The sequence below is a fragment of the Excalfactoria chinensis genome, chromosome 3, assembly GCF_039878825.1.
Source record: "Excalfactoria chinensis isolate bCotChi1 chromosome 3, bCotChi1.hap2, whole genome shotgun sequence".
NCBI lineage: Eukaryota > Metazoa > Chordata > Aves > Galliformes > Phasianidae > Excalfactoria > Excalfactoria chinensis.
In genome coordinates, this window is record NC_092827.1 from 85,827,982 (window position 1) to 85,847,853 (window position 19,872).

A 19,872-nucleotide genomic window follows, 5' to 3' on the forward strand; every position below is an offset into this window, starting at 1 on the left:
CTTCTGCATTTAGACGTGAAACTTGGATAGCTAGCATCCCCCATATCTCTCTGTAGCCTGTGGAAAGCGAGAATTACCTCCAAAGGGAAATACTACGCTTCTGTTTAGCTTCTGTTCTACAGAAAAACCTCACTATCAAAATACGTTAGACAGACTAGCCTACCTTAGCCATCTAAAATAAGTTTCTAGAATTTAGAGAGAGATTATGATAAAACTGACCACAGCCCCATTCCTCATTCCCCCTAAACTTGGAGGGGCAGCAGGCTGAAAAACTGGGAATGAATTTAAACCGAGAAGAAGGGACAGAGTAAAGGGAAGGTCTTTTTATTTCTCAGTATCCTCCTGTGTTAGTAATTGACAATAAATCGAATGAACCTTCCCCAGATCAAGTCTGTCTTTGTCCATGATGGCATTTGGTGAGCCCCCTATCATATATAGATACACAAGCTTCTTCATTGTATGTTCTGCTCCTGTCATGTGGTTTAAAGCTTCCATTAGTAGCCTTCAAAATACATGTAACTATATGAGCTTGTTAACAAAGGGACTGAAAACGTTTGATGTGTCTGAGCATGGCCAGAAAGTCAGAAAAAATACTGAAGAGCTGTTCCAAATTTTTGTCTCAGCAACGTTCTATTTTAAAGCCACAGAACTCAATTCTGTTTGCCCTCAAAGGATGCTCTGTACTGAGCTTGAAACTAGCTAGAGCTAAAACCACATTGTTACTTGGTGGAAAAAGATGTTTTTCTCATTTGCTCTCACTGTCTCTTGTCAGTTCTTTTAGGCTAAGACTTTCAAGTAAAATAAAGCACAGCACTTAAATATGTCACCATTTTATTCTACAACTGTAGCATAAACCTCATGATGTATTGGTAGATCTCGGGCCTAGCATTTCTAGCATTAGAGAATATCTAAATTATCATCTGACTTGAACCCTTGAAAAGAAAACAATAATTTTATGATTCCATAATGACAAGACTAATACTTCAAGTGTGAAAAGATGGCTTCCAGATTTCTCATTAATTCTTTTTTAAAGCCTGTTGAAATATAAGAGCTCTGCAAAGTTTTAGTAAAGTTTTCTTTATAGCAAAAATAACTTACCACGGCAAGGAATTCACTTCCCTCACTGTCGTGTAATGTTAAATGTGCATTTGGCAATTCTAATTATGTGGGACAAGTGTAAACTTGGTAGCTTTGAGCAGCTACTAAAGTAGCATTTCCACACTACAGAGCTAGGAACTCTTTGCTGTGGATGAGAGAAAAGAATCGGTGCATTCAAACCTGCAGTAAATTGACTTTCATATAAAAATTCTCAGAGAAAAATTCAGAATCAAAATGAATAACGATTTGCAGTATATCCCAGTAGATTAACTAGACACTGGGACTTCTCTTCATCTTTCTATGGTGAAGATATGACTCCTTGGAGACCTTTTGACACATACAACACACACTCCAGGTGTCTCATTCAGTTCTACTTTACCCCCAAAGTAATATTATTTACTACATTAGTGCTATGTGGGCACGGAAGCATTTAGAAAGCTCTTGTTCTACATAAAGAAAGAAGGGGGGCAGCCATGGGTTAGCTTAAAAGAAGGTATCCTGCAGCTGCAAAGCTGAACAACTTAGAAGGGGATCCTGTGCTGTAGGTCAGCCTGTGGCTTTTGCATCTATCATAGCTTTTCTTAAGTGGACATTTAATTGTGCATTTTTGTCTCCTAAAGCTCTGACTGCATACCTATACAGGTCTCAGTAATATAAGACATTTAAAGCATGTAACTTCCCTCCGTACTCATTGCTTTTTTAGCACTCCTAAAATAATTCAATGAGCACAAACTCCCCAAATCTACCCTGTCAGATGTGAGTGGAGAGAGAGAGATTTCACTTGATGAATGCTGTAGAAACAGATTTAAAATTACAATAGAGCTTTTACAGTTAAACAGTAAAAGCCATCCATTTTGGTTGCATGTGGGAAGAGTACAATGCACTTAGATTTTCCACATCCTGTTTGTCAAGTACTTCTGCACCTCTGGCCACATACACAGTTACAGGGATATGTACTGAGGGAAATACCTGTACTTCATGATGGGACAAACTCATCAACTAGACTTTGTTACTTACTCCCTTACACATATTACATATTTGCAAACTGCTGCCAACTTAAGACAACTTCAAGCTACCATCCTCACAGGATTCTACGACATCATACTGTCTATTTCTTTGGAAACCAACCAACGAACCACGAGTTACTAATCTTTTGGTGCTTTCATTTGTGACCATGCTGGTCCTGACAAGCTTGGAGGACAAAGAGCATTTGAAATATATTGAATATAATGAACCACCTGGTTCTTCTGAATTGATATTTATCAAGAGTAAAGAAATCCCCTGACATCATTTCTCTATTCATACACACAAATGAAACCTTCACATGATTGGAGAAACCATGGCTCAGAAGGTTTGAAGACCAATGCAGGAGCTGCCTCTCAGCCCATTCACTGACCAGCCAAGCAAGCCAGCGAACTTGCTATCTCCCTTCCTTCATTTTTCTGTTTGACAAAATGCTCTTGTGAATTCAACATTGATAAATGCATTTCAACCAGAGAGAACCAGGCATCCATGCAAGGGTATGGGAAGTTTCTGCCTTCAGACATGCATGGCAGAGGGAGCGGCAGTTTCGCTTGCTCAGCAGACCCCATGTGATACAGGCTAGGAGAGGTGGGAGTAAAACCCGCTGCTTCCCAACAGTCCCCCTTCTGCCACACCTCTACAGACCTCTCCAGTACACTGCCCACGGACCTACACCACCACTGAACTAGCTGTGGAAACGGCTGTGCTGGTTTTTGTTACCAATAGGTCTGGCCACATGTGAATGATAAAAATCTGCTCACGGTGGTCAAACTCCAAATTCTGGATAGCATTTATTACAAACTTAAGTGATTTTTAATTTCTGTTTGGACATCTCAAGAGTTCATGTAAACTGAATAGTTGGGTGACTGTTTCTAAAATGAAATCTCAAAGGCTACTTATCCACCTTATTTGTTTACTCTTTAATCTCCGCATTGCACAACAATTCATCAGGTCAGCAAAGCATCTACTGACTGGGATAACTAATTTCATTTCATTTCTAATAATAAATGTTACAGCTATTTTCAATAAACACATTTTTAGGATTGTTAACTCTGTAAGTAAAATTCACAGAGCTTTTTGAGTTCTGAAACCATTTTCATAAGTGCTTTGCAATTCTCCAAACAGTCTGAAAAACAATAAGTGGTCCTATCGTGATCCAAAGGAGAAAAACACCTCTTTGGCTTGAAGACAGCCTCTCTTTTTATTTTGTTTTTCCTAACTAATTAACTTCACATATAGCTACAGTATAATATGTTGGTAAATTTATGCCCCTCCACTGTCACCTGTTCAAAATGCATTGGAATATTCAGTGGTTTTTTTTCCTGTCTTTAAATTTCCATTGGAGCTGGTGTGAGAACTGGAATAAATAACCAGCCACGTTTTCCCATTCTGGAAAAGTTCCAGAAGGGAAAGGGCTCTTGACATTACAGAGCTAAAGGAGTTTTCAAGACACTTTCTATTTCCATACTTGTTCTTTTGTATGCTAGGTTGCCTGCCATTATGTTTATGTAATTCTGACAGTGTTCTTAATGACACACTAACAGATTGTAAAACACGCTGCTGGCATTTACTTGTTTTTTATATTTTTAAAACAATGTCCTTCATGTAACAGTAGTTAAGCGCGGCAGAAGGACATCATTAGAGCCATGGTTAAACTGTAATTTACACCATTAGGAAGGCAGGAGCAATTTTTATTGCCTGGCAATTTTCTTGCTGAAATATTTGGACCATATGGCTCAATTTGTGTAATAACCTTAATTTCAGCACCCTTCAGGTCTGCCTCCATCTCCTACGGAATGGTAAAATGCGGTTTAGCAGAAAAGGCAACTGTCTATACTTAGAGAGTTGAGATTAATAACATGTCACGTCCTGTTTTTGGTGAAGGAATTCGAACAGCAGCCAGATGGTATCTCTACAAATAACTGTCAGGGGTCTTGATCTAATCAATACAATGTATTAATACATCTCCCTTTGCTGCTTCTCGAGGGGCTAGCGTGCAACATCTGGAAAGATTGGGGGGACCGCCAAGTAGAAAGCTGATCCTTTTCAGAATCAAACTGAGCCCAATTAATTTTTCATGTATACTTGATAACTGTTTCATAATGAGCTATGCGTCTTGACGGAGTTAGGGTTGGCGGCATGAGCGGCTTGCGCTTCCTATCCCCATTCAGTCCACTTACAGAAACCAACCCATTAATCAAACTATCTGGCATAAAACTGAAATCTCAGCTCAGCAAGAGATCAATAACCATCCTTAAAAAAAAAAAAAAAAAAAAAAGAAAAAAAAAAAAAAAGAAAAAAAAAAAAGAAAAGCAAGCAACAACAAAGACCCCACCACAGAACAAGGCTTTAGTGGGCAAAAGTACCCAGGCACGACACCAGTAATTACTTTAACAAAAACCAAAGCTGAGAACCACACTCACCTGACAGGCACCTATAGCACAGAATTTTATATTAGCTTCCTGTCAAAAAGTAACATTTAAGTCCATTAAAAATACACTGCAATTCTGCTTTCTAGAAGCAGAGGCCATCTGGCCCCTATTCACCATAATTGCTATTATAGTCTCAAAAATAATATTTATATAGTGCTGTAAATTAACAGACAGACACACATTCCCACTCCCAAAGAGCTTTCTGTTGATAAACTCATGTTTTAGCACTGCTCAGGAATTAGGGTCTCGCCCCCTAAAAGAAAAAAAATAAAAATAAAAATAGAGCAGGGCGAGATTATACATGCATTCCAGTGCTTTTTGCAAACTCTGAAAGGAGGAGAGAGCGAGGTCACTTGGCAGGCAGAAAACGGGAAACTGTGACAAGCATAGGGGAGACCAGCTTGAACGAGGCTGTGAAGCTGAGTGATGGGAATGGATTCAAAAGGGAGCAGTAAAGAGAAAGGACAGGAGGTCAGCTGAGAATACTAAACTTATCTTGCATAGGACACCCAACGGCTGTTTGATGAGAATGACTTTGGTGACTGTAGACCTGGATTAGATTCAAATGGAGTCCCTAGTGGTACAAGGCTCTATATTATATTACCAATCCCTTGAGTTATATGGCTGGCTCTTGCTTTTATATATATATATTATTATTATTATTTTATTTTTTTTTTAAAAGGGGGGTAAGATTCTATATTTATTAAATTATACAATACTTGTAAAAATTCTGCATCAATTATAACTGCGTAACATAACACTTCTAGGCCAATTTGAAGAAAAAAATGTTATCGGTGGAGGGTAGTAGGGTAGGAAATGAGGTGGGGGTGGGGAGAAACCTTTCTAATTTTCTGCTGAAGAACTACTGTATCTGTAGCTGTCGGACACGACCCTGGGGATTTTAGGAAGCTGCCCTATGACTTTACAAACAAAGAGAGTTATCTTGGAATTGCCTGATAACTCAACACTAAGGAATGTTGGTTAAATGTGAATTAAAATGTAGTCAAATCCAATTAAGCATTTTTAAACATATATCTAATTGGAAAAAGCAGCTGTACATGGTACCCAGCAAATCTCCCCATCTATTTTTATATCCTAGTAATATATGAAAAAAGCAACTACATCTTACCAAGATCTTATTTTAAAAGCAGACTTGGCACAAACACAGTATGGCACAAAGGGAAGAATATCCCTTATGTCTTCTTATCAGATCACACTTAAACAGGAAAAGGTTTGTGGGAGTCTTTTGTTTTGTTTTCAAAAATTAGAGAATGCCCCACCAATGGTGTTTTTCTGCAGCACCTGATTAACTTGTTCATATTTCCTCAAGTCAAAGGCAAGTCTTATGGGAATACTTCACAGAAAAAAAGAAGCATAAATTGAAAGCATATATAAAAGCATATACAGAGAAACAGAATATGTAGCATACACACAGTCCCATTTTAGGTATTCTATGCTTAGGCATGATGCTTGTCATGAAGTTGCCTACTTTCTTATGACAACAGCTGCACAAACAAGAGGTTACCACTTCCAGACTGCTGCCTGGTGCCATTTTCTATTGGAAGGTGCCATCTTTTAAATCTCTCTACCTCAGAAAAAACAGCCGATTAATCAGTTTAAAATCAACCACCTTCTCTATCCTGACACTGGTGGAACACCAGCACACTAGAGGAAAGCAGTGTAGTGCAAACAGTTGCAGCCTGAAGGTGGTAAATGACCGTGCCTCAGTTGTTCTGAAGCCTTCATGGTCTGTAGAGGAAGTTTGTGCTCTAATCTAGGTTAGATGCCTGAAGTCAGACAATGTGAATATCTCTTGGAAGACAATACTACATGTGTTTCACTCAGTGAAAAAGAATTACGGGATGGGTAAAAACTGGATCCTGCACAAGGAGAAACCCAAGGATAAAATATGCCAGATATTTCCAAAAAGAGAAGTAATTTCTTTGCAGAAAAAATTACCTATTGATCCAGACATTCTGCTCTAATCAATTGACTTTCTCTGCAGCTGAAAGTGACTTCAGGAGCTTCACTGGCAGATCTTGCTATTTGAGCAGCCTTTATACTGATCTTACTTATGCCCACCAACACACAGTTCCACAGGTTCACCTTGCAGTTCCTCAGCCATATCAGAGAACCTGATATGCTTCTCTGCGATACACCCAAGTAAGAGGAGGTAAACTCCAATCTGATATTAAATGCAGTCACTGAGCAACATGGCAGTAACTGGAATGACTCTGAATCAGTCCTTACATATCACGTAGCAAGAAGAAAACTAAGGAAATTATGATTCTTACTTTTGGAAGTGAAGCCTTACGTCACAGACCAGGCTGTCAAAGAGAAGTTAAATAATAACTGAGAGTATGTTTGAAGCAGCAGGGAGAAGAAAAGAAAACATACTAACATTGTGAAATAACCATAACTTCAGAAAGGAACTGTCAAAATACTCGTTTTGGGGTGTGTTTTTTTGTTATGTTATTCTTATGTTAGAAAGTACTGGCATGAAAACATGGGTTGGGTTATTTGACAGCACTATCAAGTCACAATCACCTGGTCTGTGTGACTAGGTACGGACAAACACAATTCCATCACCAGTCTTACTTCTGGTCCAAAATTTTTTTCAAAGGGCAAAGTTCTGTTAACTTCACATTTCACACTGAATTCGGGAGAAAATATTGAAGAAAATAAGTAACAAAATAAGCTCCTTTACTGTAACCTTCGCACATTAAGGTCTCACAGATGCCAGGTAAACCTTTCCCCACTGCCCTGCATCCTAACCAACAACGATTCCTTAATTCTTGGCAGAGCTCCCCCAAGGTGTAAAGTTATGTTTCTGTGGCTACTGAAAGCATCCAGGGAGACACTGAAGTAGCCTTGATTACAGCGACAATGGTATAAATAGAATTGGCTGGAGCTCTCTCTTTCGTTCTCACTTTCTCATCCAGTTCTATTACCATAGTACTTCAAAATCATTGAAGTTGTGCAACAACCCATTTTGTCCTTTCTGCTCTAATTAGGCAATTCTACATGTCTGTCTTGATAGGTGGGGCTTACTGAAGCACTTAATCAGTTTCTGGAGGGGCATCGCAGTGCCAATCCTAATGCTTATTTAAACAGAGCTGTAGTGCCAAATCCAGCATATTCTGCAGCAGCATGGAAACAACAGAGTCTGTGAGACACAGATTGCCTTAAAAAAAAGCCAAACAGCCTTCAGTGTGAAGGAGCACTCGTCCTATATTCATCCCGAGTAAGCTTAACAGACTTTAGTCTGAAGACAGGAAGCATTTTAGATCATTGAGCTTTCCTGGCAAATAAAACAATGACTGTGATTCCAGTACAAGTCCTTCCTGAAACTGTGCTAACGAGGCTCTGAATCTTAAAAATTGCATTTAAATCACATGATTCATTTGCAAACCTATCACATATAACACACTCGTGGTAGGTGTGGGTCATTTCATTGGAATTAGAAAGCAAATGTCTCTATACATGAGAGGTCACCAGTTGTTGCAAGTTAAAATCTTTTCACTGTTAAGCATAATTAAAATACTCTAACAGTGGTTTCAGTAATTTAAACATTGCAGTATTGTTGTAATATTTTTCTAGGCTTCAAGAGTTCACAATTGTTTGGTCCAATCAAATCTGGGAACACTGGAGAAGTTATCACCCATCAAGGTAATTACTTTCAAGTTGAAATAATTACTCCATCAATGTTAATGGTCTTTCAACTTCAATAAAGCACTCACCTGCCGATAATCACAGCTAACCTCTTGCTCTCATGCAATTCCCTCTCTATTTAGCAGGTTATATTACAGCCGTTAGAGTGGTCACTTGTCCTGAACAGCTGCTGAATTTCACTTTGATCGGCTGTGAACCATAAAAAAATTAGTCACCTGTGTATGATTTCCCCCTAACCCAGAAGCCCTTGCAGAGCTAAAGAGATGATCTTTTGGCTGTACTAGGGCACTGCTGGAGCAGCCATCTTGCTTCTGGTTGTGGTTACTTTCCACTCCCTAACAGCAGCATGGAGCCCAATTAACTTTTGCCCTCCACTGCCGTTCACAGCTTTCATTCTTCACTAAGTAGCATATCTTCTGAATTTATTGCTCGTTCAGGAACTCCTCCGTTTTCCCTTCACCTTGTTTTCTTACAATTCAGTTAGTTTCTCAGGCATCTGAAACAGGCATGTATAATTCACCACTGCTTCTCTTTGGCATATTTTTCTTATTCTGGTGGCTGTGGTCTATGCTTCATCTTCTATGGGGAAGCTGTAACATGCAGTCCTATGTGTTGCACTACTGAATAATGCTGTTATTAAAGTGATACATCCAACATTGCCAAGTGGTCAATGGTCTATAAGAGGAAACAGAAATGAAAAATTAAACACAGATGTATTAAGTGCTTCTGAATGTGATGAACAGAAAGGAACTAACTCTGGATGCAAGATTCAAGAGGCCTGTAATCCTGCTTAAAAGGCTTGTGTAAATGGCAGTACTGGTGTGTTAAGATTTTTTTTTCTGATAACAGCATATTATATATGAAGCTTTACAGTAAGCAGTCATTATTTCTTTATTCCATTTACACATCTAATGTGCAAATTAGTGTCTGGTTATGAAAGCCTAATTATGCAAGCCAAAGCCTTACTCTCCTACCAAAGCCTCTATTATTATTGCTATTCTGCAATATGTCTACAGATTTCCCTACCAGAGATGAAGCATCTGCCAAAAGGAGCTTGGCCAGTGTAGCTATATACCATCTCCCCACATTATGTAAGTAAGCCAACATATGTTCTCAACTGTTAGCATAGCTGCATCCAAACCAAGGGCTTTGCCGGTGCAGTGATAGACATGTTAATTTTTTACACCCCAAGATGACATAGCTATGCCAAAAAAGAAAGAAAGAAAAAAAAAAAGTAGTAGGAAAAGCCTGGTCTGAGGGCTTCACTCTGCAAAACACAACATGAATAGACCTATGCTTTTAGGTAGGCACAGATGTAAGATTCCCAAGGAAGAAGGCCTTGTAATGCTCACACCTCTCTCTTGCATCCTGGAAGAAGGCAGGCTTGACATGCATTCTGCAGAGCAACAGGGGTCACTGCTGAATGCAGGCAGGGCTCTTCTGTACAACCCTCACTTCTAGGTGCTTTTTGCTTCTTGTCGTCCTTCTCCAAGCACTCAAACAGCTGCATATTACACCTTTTTAGTAATCTTCTTGGCCTGTTTGAACTCTCCTGCTCACAATGAACAACCGACTACCTAATCCAATTGTTACGAGAGGGACACCATTACATATCTGCAATACATCTACTGAGCAAAAGTCCAAACTCACCCACAGTTTTATCGCACAGTAACATTTGACATACAATGGCTAAACAACTCTGATGCTTTGCTGCCATTTGCTGGTACTGGCTTTACAATGAAATTGGCTGTGATTCCTACATTCACAAGCTTAAACCCTGTGCTCACAAGGGTAAGCAGTCTGCTTTGCCCATCTGGTCATTTTATGCAGGTTTCTGTAAATAAGAACTTAGCGTCAATCTATTCCTCTATAAGCACATCTGTCTGACATTAGTGCTGTCAACAAGATGCTTCTCCCTTTAGAGGGTTAAAACAAAGTGGAAGACATGGTAGAAGCAGTTTGTACTGCTGTAACCAGACTTAACTTTGTTCTGCACATAAACCAAAATGCCAATTTAACTTGCTGTCACCTGCCTTCCGTCAGTATAATCCTGGCCAAACAAGCCAGAGAAGTTTACTTTTTAACAGCAAACCCTCAATAAGGTTCACGTGTACAGCATCAGTGACTGATGCTGCAGGGGAATCCTCAAAGGTGTGAGGGGAAGCAGAGTGGAGATCTCATTTTTATCTCCACAGGCAGTGCTGAATTTCGAATGGTCAGTGATAACCTCACCAAGGCTGGACAGATACCAACTTTGACACATTAGTTGGAATACAGGCTAACACACCTTCACTTGAGAAGAAACAGCTACATCTTAGGAAAGCAGCCTGAATGAAACTATCAAATGATTTAGCAACACAGAAGATGCTCCCCATTTGCCTTTGCAAATGGGACAAAAAGAAGTTGCCTCATTAGAATGGCTCACAGAGCATTAGCAATTATATGTATCCTTCAGTGCCACCATGATGATGTTTGGACTTCAGTCAAGCTTTATGTCTTGTAGCAGACACCCAGGGTATGGCCAACAAGAGGGAGGGTGAGGTCAGCTACAGTGATTCTAGCACTGCTTTTTTTTTTTTTTCTTCTGGAATAATCTAATGGGATAAAAATGGAGTCTAACAGATTAAATAAAGGACCAAACTCATTGCTCGCTTAATACTTTAAGTCTTGCTTGTAACATGGAAGCTTGTGTGAGAGAATGACTAATGGCGTATCCCACGAGGGAGCTCCAATAGAGATGCTTTAGGAGATTAAATGATTTAGCCTAGTACCCCTGAAAGCTATATTTTAAAGGGGCAGAAGTTTAATCATTGAAATGCTAGTTCCTTCAATAAAATTACATTTTAATTAAAGTGTCTCATTCACAAAGCTACAGTTAAGCATATTTCAGCAATTTCATGATAAAACTCTGTTTTAAAGGGGCTATAACTTTGAAAGTTGCTGTCCAGGTTTTTGCCTATTGGGATAATTGACCTGACCTCCAGAAGGTATCTTTGATAATAGGACTCTATGCACTGTGTCAATAACTTTGATTCAAAGCTTTAGCTTTTCTGCTATATTCAGAGCAGAAGAGGGAGGATTCAGTTCTCAGATCTTCAGTATAAATCAGCAGTAACTCCACTGAATTAATGCAATTGCAACAGCTTAAAGTGAGTGCAACTGATGGAAGGGCTGTGTAGAAAGATTTCTCCCCAGAGAGTAATAAAACATTAACAAAAAAAAAAGAAGAAAAAAAAAAAAAAGAAAAGAAAAAACTACAAGGCCTGATCCAAAAGTAATGCCTCCTATTTTATTACGTTGGCCCACATTGTCAGGGGTGGATACTGGTGACATGGCAATAGAGGTAGAACCTTCTCCTCAATAGTCCCTTACATTTTGCTACCATGTGACAGATGGCAGCAGAGGAGCAGTCTGACACAATAGCATCTGACATGGAAGCGCACATGAAGCAGAGATGTGTTGCTGAATTGCTCTGTGAAGATAAAATGGCACCCACTGACATTCATAAATGCTTGCTGAGCACTTACAGAGGCGAGTAGAGTAAGAAATAATACAAGAGTTGTGGTATAATAGATAGCCAAAGGTTATCTATAGGAAAAACTCACCAATTCTGAGGCCTTCAATCTAGATGGAAAATGCTGAGGCTGGTCACCCAAACTCCACAAAGAAGCAACCTCCAAAACAGATGCTGCTGTCCTGGTGGTCAGCCCTTAAATGAAGTCTAGGAGAGGTGGAGTCAGGCTCCACTCCTTCCAAGAGCACAGCAGAATTACCTTCACCTGTGCTCCCACAGCTGACCTGACACTTACCTCAGCTGGTAAATCAGAGGTTCAGGCTGTGATTACCAATTTCCTATACGAGGCAAAACAGTGAACGTGAGCACACTGAGGTGGTGGGTGGTTTATTTCAGCAGCGGTGTCAGCAATGTGAAAGACAAGCCACGTTCTGTATGGCCATGCAGATTTTTACTAGCACAGCATGCAGGATCTTGTCATCTGGTGAAAATGCACAGCTGGTGGTGACTGTTGAAAACCAGAGCTTTGTAGATGAGAATTTACTCTGTCAAACAGTGTTATTGCGTTCTTCGTATCTGTAGTAGTTCCCATGGAAATAGCTAGGAGGCATTACTTTCAGTGACCATAAGTATTTAATAAAATTCATGACAAAAGGCAGTACAAAAAACATGCAAGTCAGCTCCACCACAGCACTAGTAGAGTAGCAATACTTATGCTGCCAGAACGTAATTTTGATTTAGGATGGTGTTTGGGGAAAGAAAAGGATTTTGGAGCCAGGAAAATACTAATTCAGTAAATAATAGCTTGTTAATTTAAAAGACCTTTAACTGATGCTGTTAAAGAAACAGTCTGTGGCAACATTATTTAAAGGGTCATTTTGGAAGGTTTTATTACCCACAATACAACCATCTTGGACGTTTTGTGTTGTTGTTGGCATGCATAGAAGACGCTGCAATGCATGACTGGCCAGGTCAATTCTGATGCTCAGCAGCACACTGCATGCTGCTGAAGTAGAGCATCAGGAGAAGCCCTACCATTTTTCTGGTTTTAAAATTGTAGGCGTTTCAGCACAGTTATGGTAGTTGTTATTTTTTAAAAAACAAGCTGAAGGACTGAAATACAGCAATCCTACTGAAATTCCATAACTTCAGAATTCCAATCTACATTTTAAAAGCTACCACTCCATATAATGGAAATGCAACTTCAGGCTTTCAGGTGCACAAAGAACATATTCCTAGCGTTCTCTTCAGGATCTGCCTTCTGTTTTAGAAGAACATATTACAAACTTAATATATTTGGGCCTCGAAGAGTACATAACGTTCCTGCACTGGAAACTTCTCCCATATTTTCTTGTCAAGGATTGTCTGAGGTTTTTACTTCAAGGTTACTAGTGGGTATTCCAGAGATTGTACTTTATGATCCTACATGATTGTCAAACAGAACACTAATTAATAGCTTAATTAAAAGTTTAGTGGCTTTTCAGCATTATCCAGTAGGAACATGGACTGTGAATTTAATTTAGGCAAAATTCTAGGTTTATGAAGTTGAGGTAGCATGGCTGTGGAAACCCAACCCTTCTAAAACCACCTTAAGCATTTTCTAAAACCGTTATTTTCAGGAGGCTGCCAAATACAGCAGCTATCCTAATATGCAGCAGTACAGTTCTATCACCCACCTAGGTGCTGTCTTTCTGTAGGGATGTCATATATAGAGAGGAGTGGCAGTGGCAACTGCACAAAACACAACTACTTTCTTCACTAATTTACCCACTGTTGTCATAATTTTTCCCTCTGCATACTGAATAGAAAATTAATATTTACAGATAGTCATGGTTGCAAAGTCCCTCAAAGGGAAAAATACCTTAGCTGTGCAAAACTAACATTTTATTGTAAGTGTAATGAAAGTAATAGTAGATCTATTTTTGTTACTGATGAATTAAAAGAGGAGTCTTTACAAAAGTGTATATGAGCAAATGCTTTGCATATATGAACTACTTAATTACTAATAAATTCATTCAGTTTATGATACCAGCTGAATTAAAACAATAGCATTACATACAAGGAGGACTGGATTTGTTCTTTGTGCAGATGTTCTGAAATTATTTTGACCATCAGACAAAAATCTCAAGACAGTATTTTCAGAGTAAGGTAAAGTTAGATGCATGTGTAACAACAAATTACTGGCAATTCAGAAACTCCACTTTCCAAATCCATGTAAAATGAGATTTTAAAATGCTACAAAGATCAAAACAGCATAAAAACAACACAAACAAGCCTGTTTTTCTTGGCTAGTTCTTACCGTCACAGTTAGTGCTGTAACAGCCGGGATGCTGAATGTTGGATCACTGCGCTTTTCTTGATAGACGACTCGATACAGAGTTATAACACCATTGGGAAACACAGGCTGGGTCCAATTCAACCGTACTGAGTATGCGCTTGTTGCTTGTGCCAAAGGGGCTGCCATGCCCCATGGGGAAGCCTCAAGAGTTTGGGTTGAAGCCCACAGGCTGTCCACAGACCCCACAGCATTCTGAGCTCTGACACGATACTCATAGAGAGTAAAAGGCTGTAGAGCATCAGATGCATCAATAAATTCCAAAGCTCCCTCAGCCCAGATGAACAAAAGCAGGTCTTCTTGACTGCCCACAGGACGTCTGAAATGAAATCAAATGCAATTCATTTAAAATTGAAAATAACTTTTAAAAGTCACATGGTAGTGGATACTGAAGTTCAAAGTTCAGCCAGCAGCTCACAAAAGTACAAAACGTATTTTTATCCATTTACACGCATGCGAGGAACTGCTTAGCAATCTCTGCATCTTAAAAGTATTTCTGTGAACCTGTGTTAGGTGCTCAGGTGTGAAAAAGAATTTTTGAGGCAATTATTTAGTCATTATTCTCCTTCATTGAGAAGAATCCTACAAAACACAGTTCTAACAGCTGTGCTGCCATGCTCCATGGCATCAGATTTGCAATATCTGATAGCACATTGTTCTTCCAGGATAGAATACATCAGACATGAGAATTTAAAAATTTGAAAGCTATTTTAGCTGAAAAGTAAGAACCTGAATTGTAATATGGGTGCAATTTTTCAACATTTCTCAAAATTAAACTATTTCTGGACGTATACACTTTAGGATTCATATATGGAAAACTTACCCTGAATTATTATAGCAAAATTTTACCAAATGAATAAGGAATAAATATTCTAACATGACCTCAAAACCAAAGTTGAACACTTCAACTCTAGTTTGTTCACAATAAATATCCCATTTACTCTTGGAAGTGGAATAAGCAATCCCTTGTGCATGAACAACTCAGCAGAATTTGCAGCCCTATCACAAAAACTCATTTAAATATCACATGGAGGTTGTTTTTTTTTTTATAGTAAATGGTATGTTTTTCCAGTGCTGTGTTTGTTTCAAAAATACAAACTTGTTCAAAAACACAAAGAAAGATATATGAAGACAATTAACTATGTAGGCTTTTGGCTATGGATACGTGTATATATGTATTATACATGTATATATATATGTTACTTACCTTTTCTTTATTTATATATAAATGTATACATATCCACATATATTTGTATATAGCAACCATTCCCACCACATATCTACTTCTGTTGAACCTGGAGATATTCTGGGTATCAGAGATGATTACAGACGAGCCTCACCCCTTTTCTAACGTGACCTCTTCTAATACATTATTTACAATAGATGTAAAAGATAGATGCACTCATCTTCAAAACAGAGTTATCAAATCAATTCTTTCACTTGGCATAAAAATGTTTGTGTGAAATTAAGTTGGTTACGTTTAAACACTGTGATAAATCTCAGTGACGGCTGTGCTGTACTGCACATGAATTTAAGTATTTTTCCTACTCTTCATAAGAACCTTGGCCTTTGCAAAACATAAAAGCACTCTCACTCTTCTTGCCAACAACAAAAAATACAAATTACATTATCTGCCACATTTACTGCAAGTAGGGCAAATCTGCAGAAGTAAAATTGGTTTGTCTGTCTACCAGGTGTCATCATCACTACATGCACATGGAAGCTGAAGAATATTTTTCTTGGCAAGAGAAAACCTGCATTTTGCAGAATTCTGTTGTTTTTTATCTTCCTAGAGCACTGCTTGGTACTGCTTGAAAACTACAAAATGCAGCTTTTTTAAAAAGGGATAATCTTAGCTGCTTTATAATAGTACATATCCATGTATGTAAATGCAAACATGAAAAATACAAAGAATCCATGTGTGCACACAGTAGTGCATTCATTCTTTGTGTGTATACATACATAAGGCACGTATGAGCACACTGAGAGCATTGTTTTCTTATGTGAAACAAGAGAACTTCTGCCTAATTCTGAGATAAGCAGGCTGTATGGGCACTGTGTAGAGTATTTACCTTGGAACAGGAGTTTTGAGGTTAGAGATCCCTAGTATAGTGAAAGGTGCAAATTACAAGGTGTGTTGATACTGAGAATTGGTTGGTAGAAGTAGCTGAAGAATGGCAAGTAGAACAGAACGGAAAGATTCCCTAGCAATTCTCTCTTGCAACACAATGAAATAGAGGGGGGGGGGTTACAAAATTTCTTTTTGACCCCCAATTTCCATCAGATATTTTTAGTACAAGCCCAGTGCAGAACTATCCCTTGGATCTGCTCACTGACTTAATACAAGACACAATTCTGAATGCTGAATCACTACTATGCCTTTTTCCCACACTGAAATATATCGTCTTCTCCCTCTGTACTCAAAAAACATGCCTAAAGATCTCTGTCGATAATAGAGAGTATGTTATAGTGCAATAAAATTGCATTTAATACCTGTCTTGTCTGGCCAAGTGCTGTGGCACTTAAATGAATACATAAATTTATGTTTTATAAATTTTACAAAGTCTGTGATAAACAGTTTTTCACACTGGAAGATCAAATTTGCCACCAACTGTAATCTCATCCACAAGCAAATCTGTACAATGCAGTCTGGTTAAGTATTTAGATCTTATTACTGTTGAATATTTAATGAATGAAACTTATGGTTAGGTAAATGGTTCCATCTGTGATGCTAAAAACCAGAATATCTTCATGTATGAATAAACTTTGAACAGAAGTGGTTGAACAGTCTGTAATCATTTCAATCGTCTTAAGATTTAAGATTCAACTGCTCATTTAACTGGAAGTGTTTCTTATGTACAATGAGCTGCAAAGGAGAATAACATTTCCAAGAGCTGGAAGCTGTCTCTTAATCTGCATAGTCTGATTTGCTGCTTACATTCATTTTAAAGATGCTCAGACAGAGTTATTTTTATAAGGGCACATTCTCCCTACCCCACAACCAATTGGAGCAAGATGACATGAAGAGGAAAATATAATCTTCTTTGTGACAGATGTCTAATAGAGCTATATGCAGAGGGCTGCAATGCTAACTGCAACTCTGACTCCTCAGCCTCCTTATGTAGAAGGGATACTCCATGAACCCCTGAGGTCAATCCAGAATCCTTACCCACATATTTATCTGTCACTGTGCAACAAAAGTACGTGTTTTTGTGGTGCCTGTTGGCCCTGGGGTAAAACATTTTCAAATCATTTTGGGGAGGAAGAATGCAACATCAACAACAATCCCCCCCTACAATTTCATATCCAGCTAAACAAAGCAGCCTTACTTGCCATTTGGTTATAAGACTATACTAATGTAGTTCATATGTTTTAACATTTCTCTGTCTTTTTCTATTTACAATTGTTAATATAAGGAAAATCAACCAAGCGAAACTGAGATTACTGCAAGTAACGCACAGTTAGTTAGATTAGGTATTATACTAATTACAGGTATGAATAAAACTCTTCAGTAGTTCTTATATCCATTGATACATTCACCCATAATGGTTAGATCTGTGTGCCTTGGAAGTTATCTCCGGTGTAGTACACATTTAAGAATAAGCAGTGAAGTGATCATACAGAATCAGCTTAGAATTCTCTACACTGCAAGTCAGAACAGCCAACAGCCATGAAGACATCTCCTCTGTCTAAAACTTCCTGTTTTTAATGTGTGAGAATTGCTCAGCTAATGAGAGCTAGATTACAGACTCACATATTTGTACTAAATAATATAATCTTGCAGAACACAAAATTTAGAAACTCCCTTAAGCCAGATATGAACCCAACTCCTTATAATTCTACAGGCAATACTGAGTCACTTCATACATCCTACATGACGTGCTGGTGGTCTACATAGAGCAGTTTCATTAGCTGATGTTACCTGTATCTTATTAAAAGAAAAAATGCATCCCTTATTTACACTATACTGCTTTTTCCAGAGCATAAAGATGTTATATAATGATGAATGGGAAGAGGAGTAGAATGGGGATGCTTGTCTCATGGACCACATCTTATATCATTTCCTATCTCTTCTAAGCCATGGTCCTTGCTGGAAAACTTTAAAAGCCTCAGATCTGTGTTTAAGTCTGTGATATGATTCAAGAATAAAACATCACCATCTCTATTATCTTAGACTGGCATTTTAATTTTCAGTTTCTAACAAAATGGCTGCAAACACACCACTGATTTTACAATTCGAGGAGCAAGCATGAGTCTTGTCATTCTAATGCAAAGATTTGCACGCACACACACACACAAACTCCCCAAACATTCCAGTTTAATGAATTTATTTTGGTGGGGATGCAGTAAGGAAAAGGTACATGATGAAGAAGAAAATACATGCCATAACTTCCCATGGAAATAATGCAGCCTTGCTGCTATAACAATGTAAGGCCATGTGTGGCTCCAAAATGAAAAAGAACTATGTGCTTACATCCCATTTCTGATTTTTTTGCAGCTATCTGAGAAAGATTTGATATTGTTGTTGTCTAAGCACATTTAAACTTCAGCTGAAATAACTGCCAAGTGATTCATGCCTATGTAGGTGAATATAACGATTGTATCTGGAGCCCCAGTGCGCCATTTTCATTTCACTTTAAATAAAAAACAAAATGTATCTATGTCAGTCAGTGCCCTTCTGCTGTACTCAGAGGTATCAAACAGGCTACAATTATGATTGTGAAGTGATTGTGTCACATTGCAGGAAGGTTTATTGCTTTTGAGTCTGCTAGGCAGTAACACATTCTGTTTCATATTACTCTTTATATCATTGTTTGGCTGTGACTAGAATAATCAAATGCCATCAAATGCTGTCAAATTCAATTTACAGTATTTTTCATTGAAGCAGGCTTTCTGCATTATATTTCCTGTTTTCCTGTTCTATGGCTGCCATGGAATAGCCGCAGTAATCATCAGCTTTATTTACAAAACCGACAGAGTGAGGACATGTCTTAGGCTATAACACACACTTTATTTCTCTTTTTACGGGAGAGAGACTTGGTATTTTTTGGTCAGACAATTAAAAAATAGCAAACAAAAGGATGTTTCAAGAGAGTGGGAATTTTTAGAGGCTACTAATGTACTTAACATGAAAGTGAATTTATATTAATTAACACTGCTGGTTCAAAAAGGTAATTTGGTTCTCCATCTTCTCAGTTGGAGCTCTAATATAATAAAGCATCCCAAACTCTGTGTGGGAAGTCAGGTTCAGCCCAGCATGTGTTAGCCACACATATCTGTAGTTGGAAAGAAACAGGAACTTCAGAGTTTTAATCCCTGTCCAACACATGGCTTGAGTTTTATGTCCTCTGGCTTTCTAAAGCTATTCTAGAAAGATCTCTTCAGGAAGGTTTTAAAGGTTCAATGGGCACAGCGCTCTGTTACTTTGATACTTCCCTAACTATGAGTATCTATGTAGAAAAATTTTCACACAGAGCTTATGAAACCCCTTGAAAAGAGTGAGAATGTCAGTCAGCCACCCAGACAGCTGAGAATGAACATCAAGGGACATGAAGAGCTGTAGTTTAATTGGAAGACTTTATGGAATGGAACTGTGCTATAATCACACTCCAGGTTACTTACTTACTTAACAACAGGAACATAATTCCTCTTAGAAAATTGTTCTGTGTTAGGAATCCAAATACCATGTTTGGGTTTGAAAATTTCACGAATAGTGAGTTTCTCCTGTTTCCACTCCACATTTCCCAATTGACTATCAGTGGACTGAAGAATGTACCTACTGGTCTAAGTACACACAA

General features: G+C 38.4%; 1 protein-coding gene across 1 annotated transcript in view; it reads right to left on the reverse strand.

Moving 5' to 3' along the window:
- USH2A (usherin) overlaps positions 1–19,872 on the reverse strand; it is a 352,517-nt gene that overhangs the window by 37,935 nt on the left and 294,710 nt on the right. Inside the window, exon 60 of the mRNA XM_072333648.1 lies at positions 14,039–14,393. Within this exon, the coding sequence (XP_072189749.1) occupies positions 14,039–14,393 (355 nt within the window). The remainder of the gene's footprint in view (positions 1–14,038; positions 14,394–19,872) is intronic.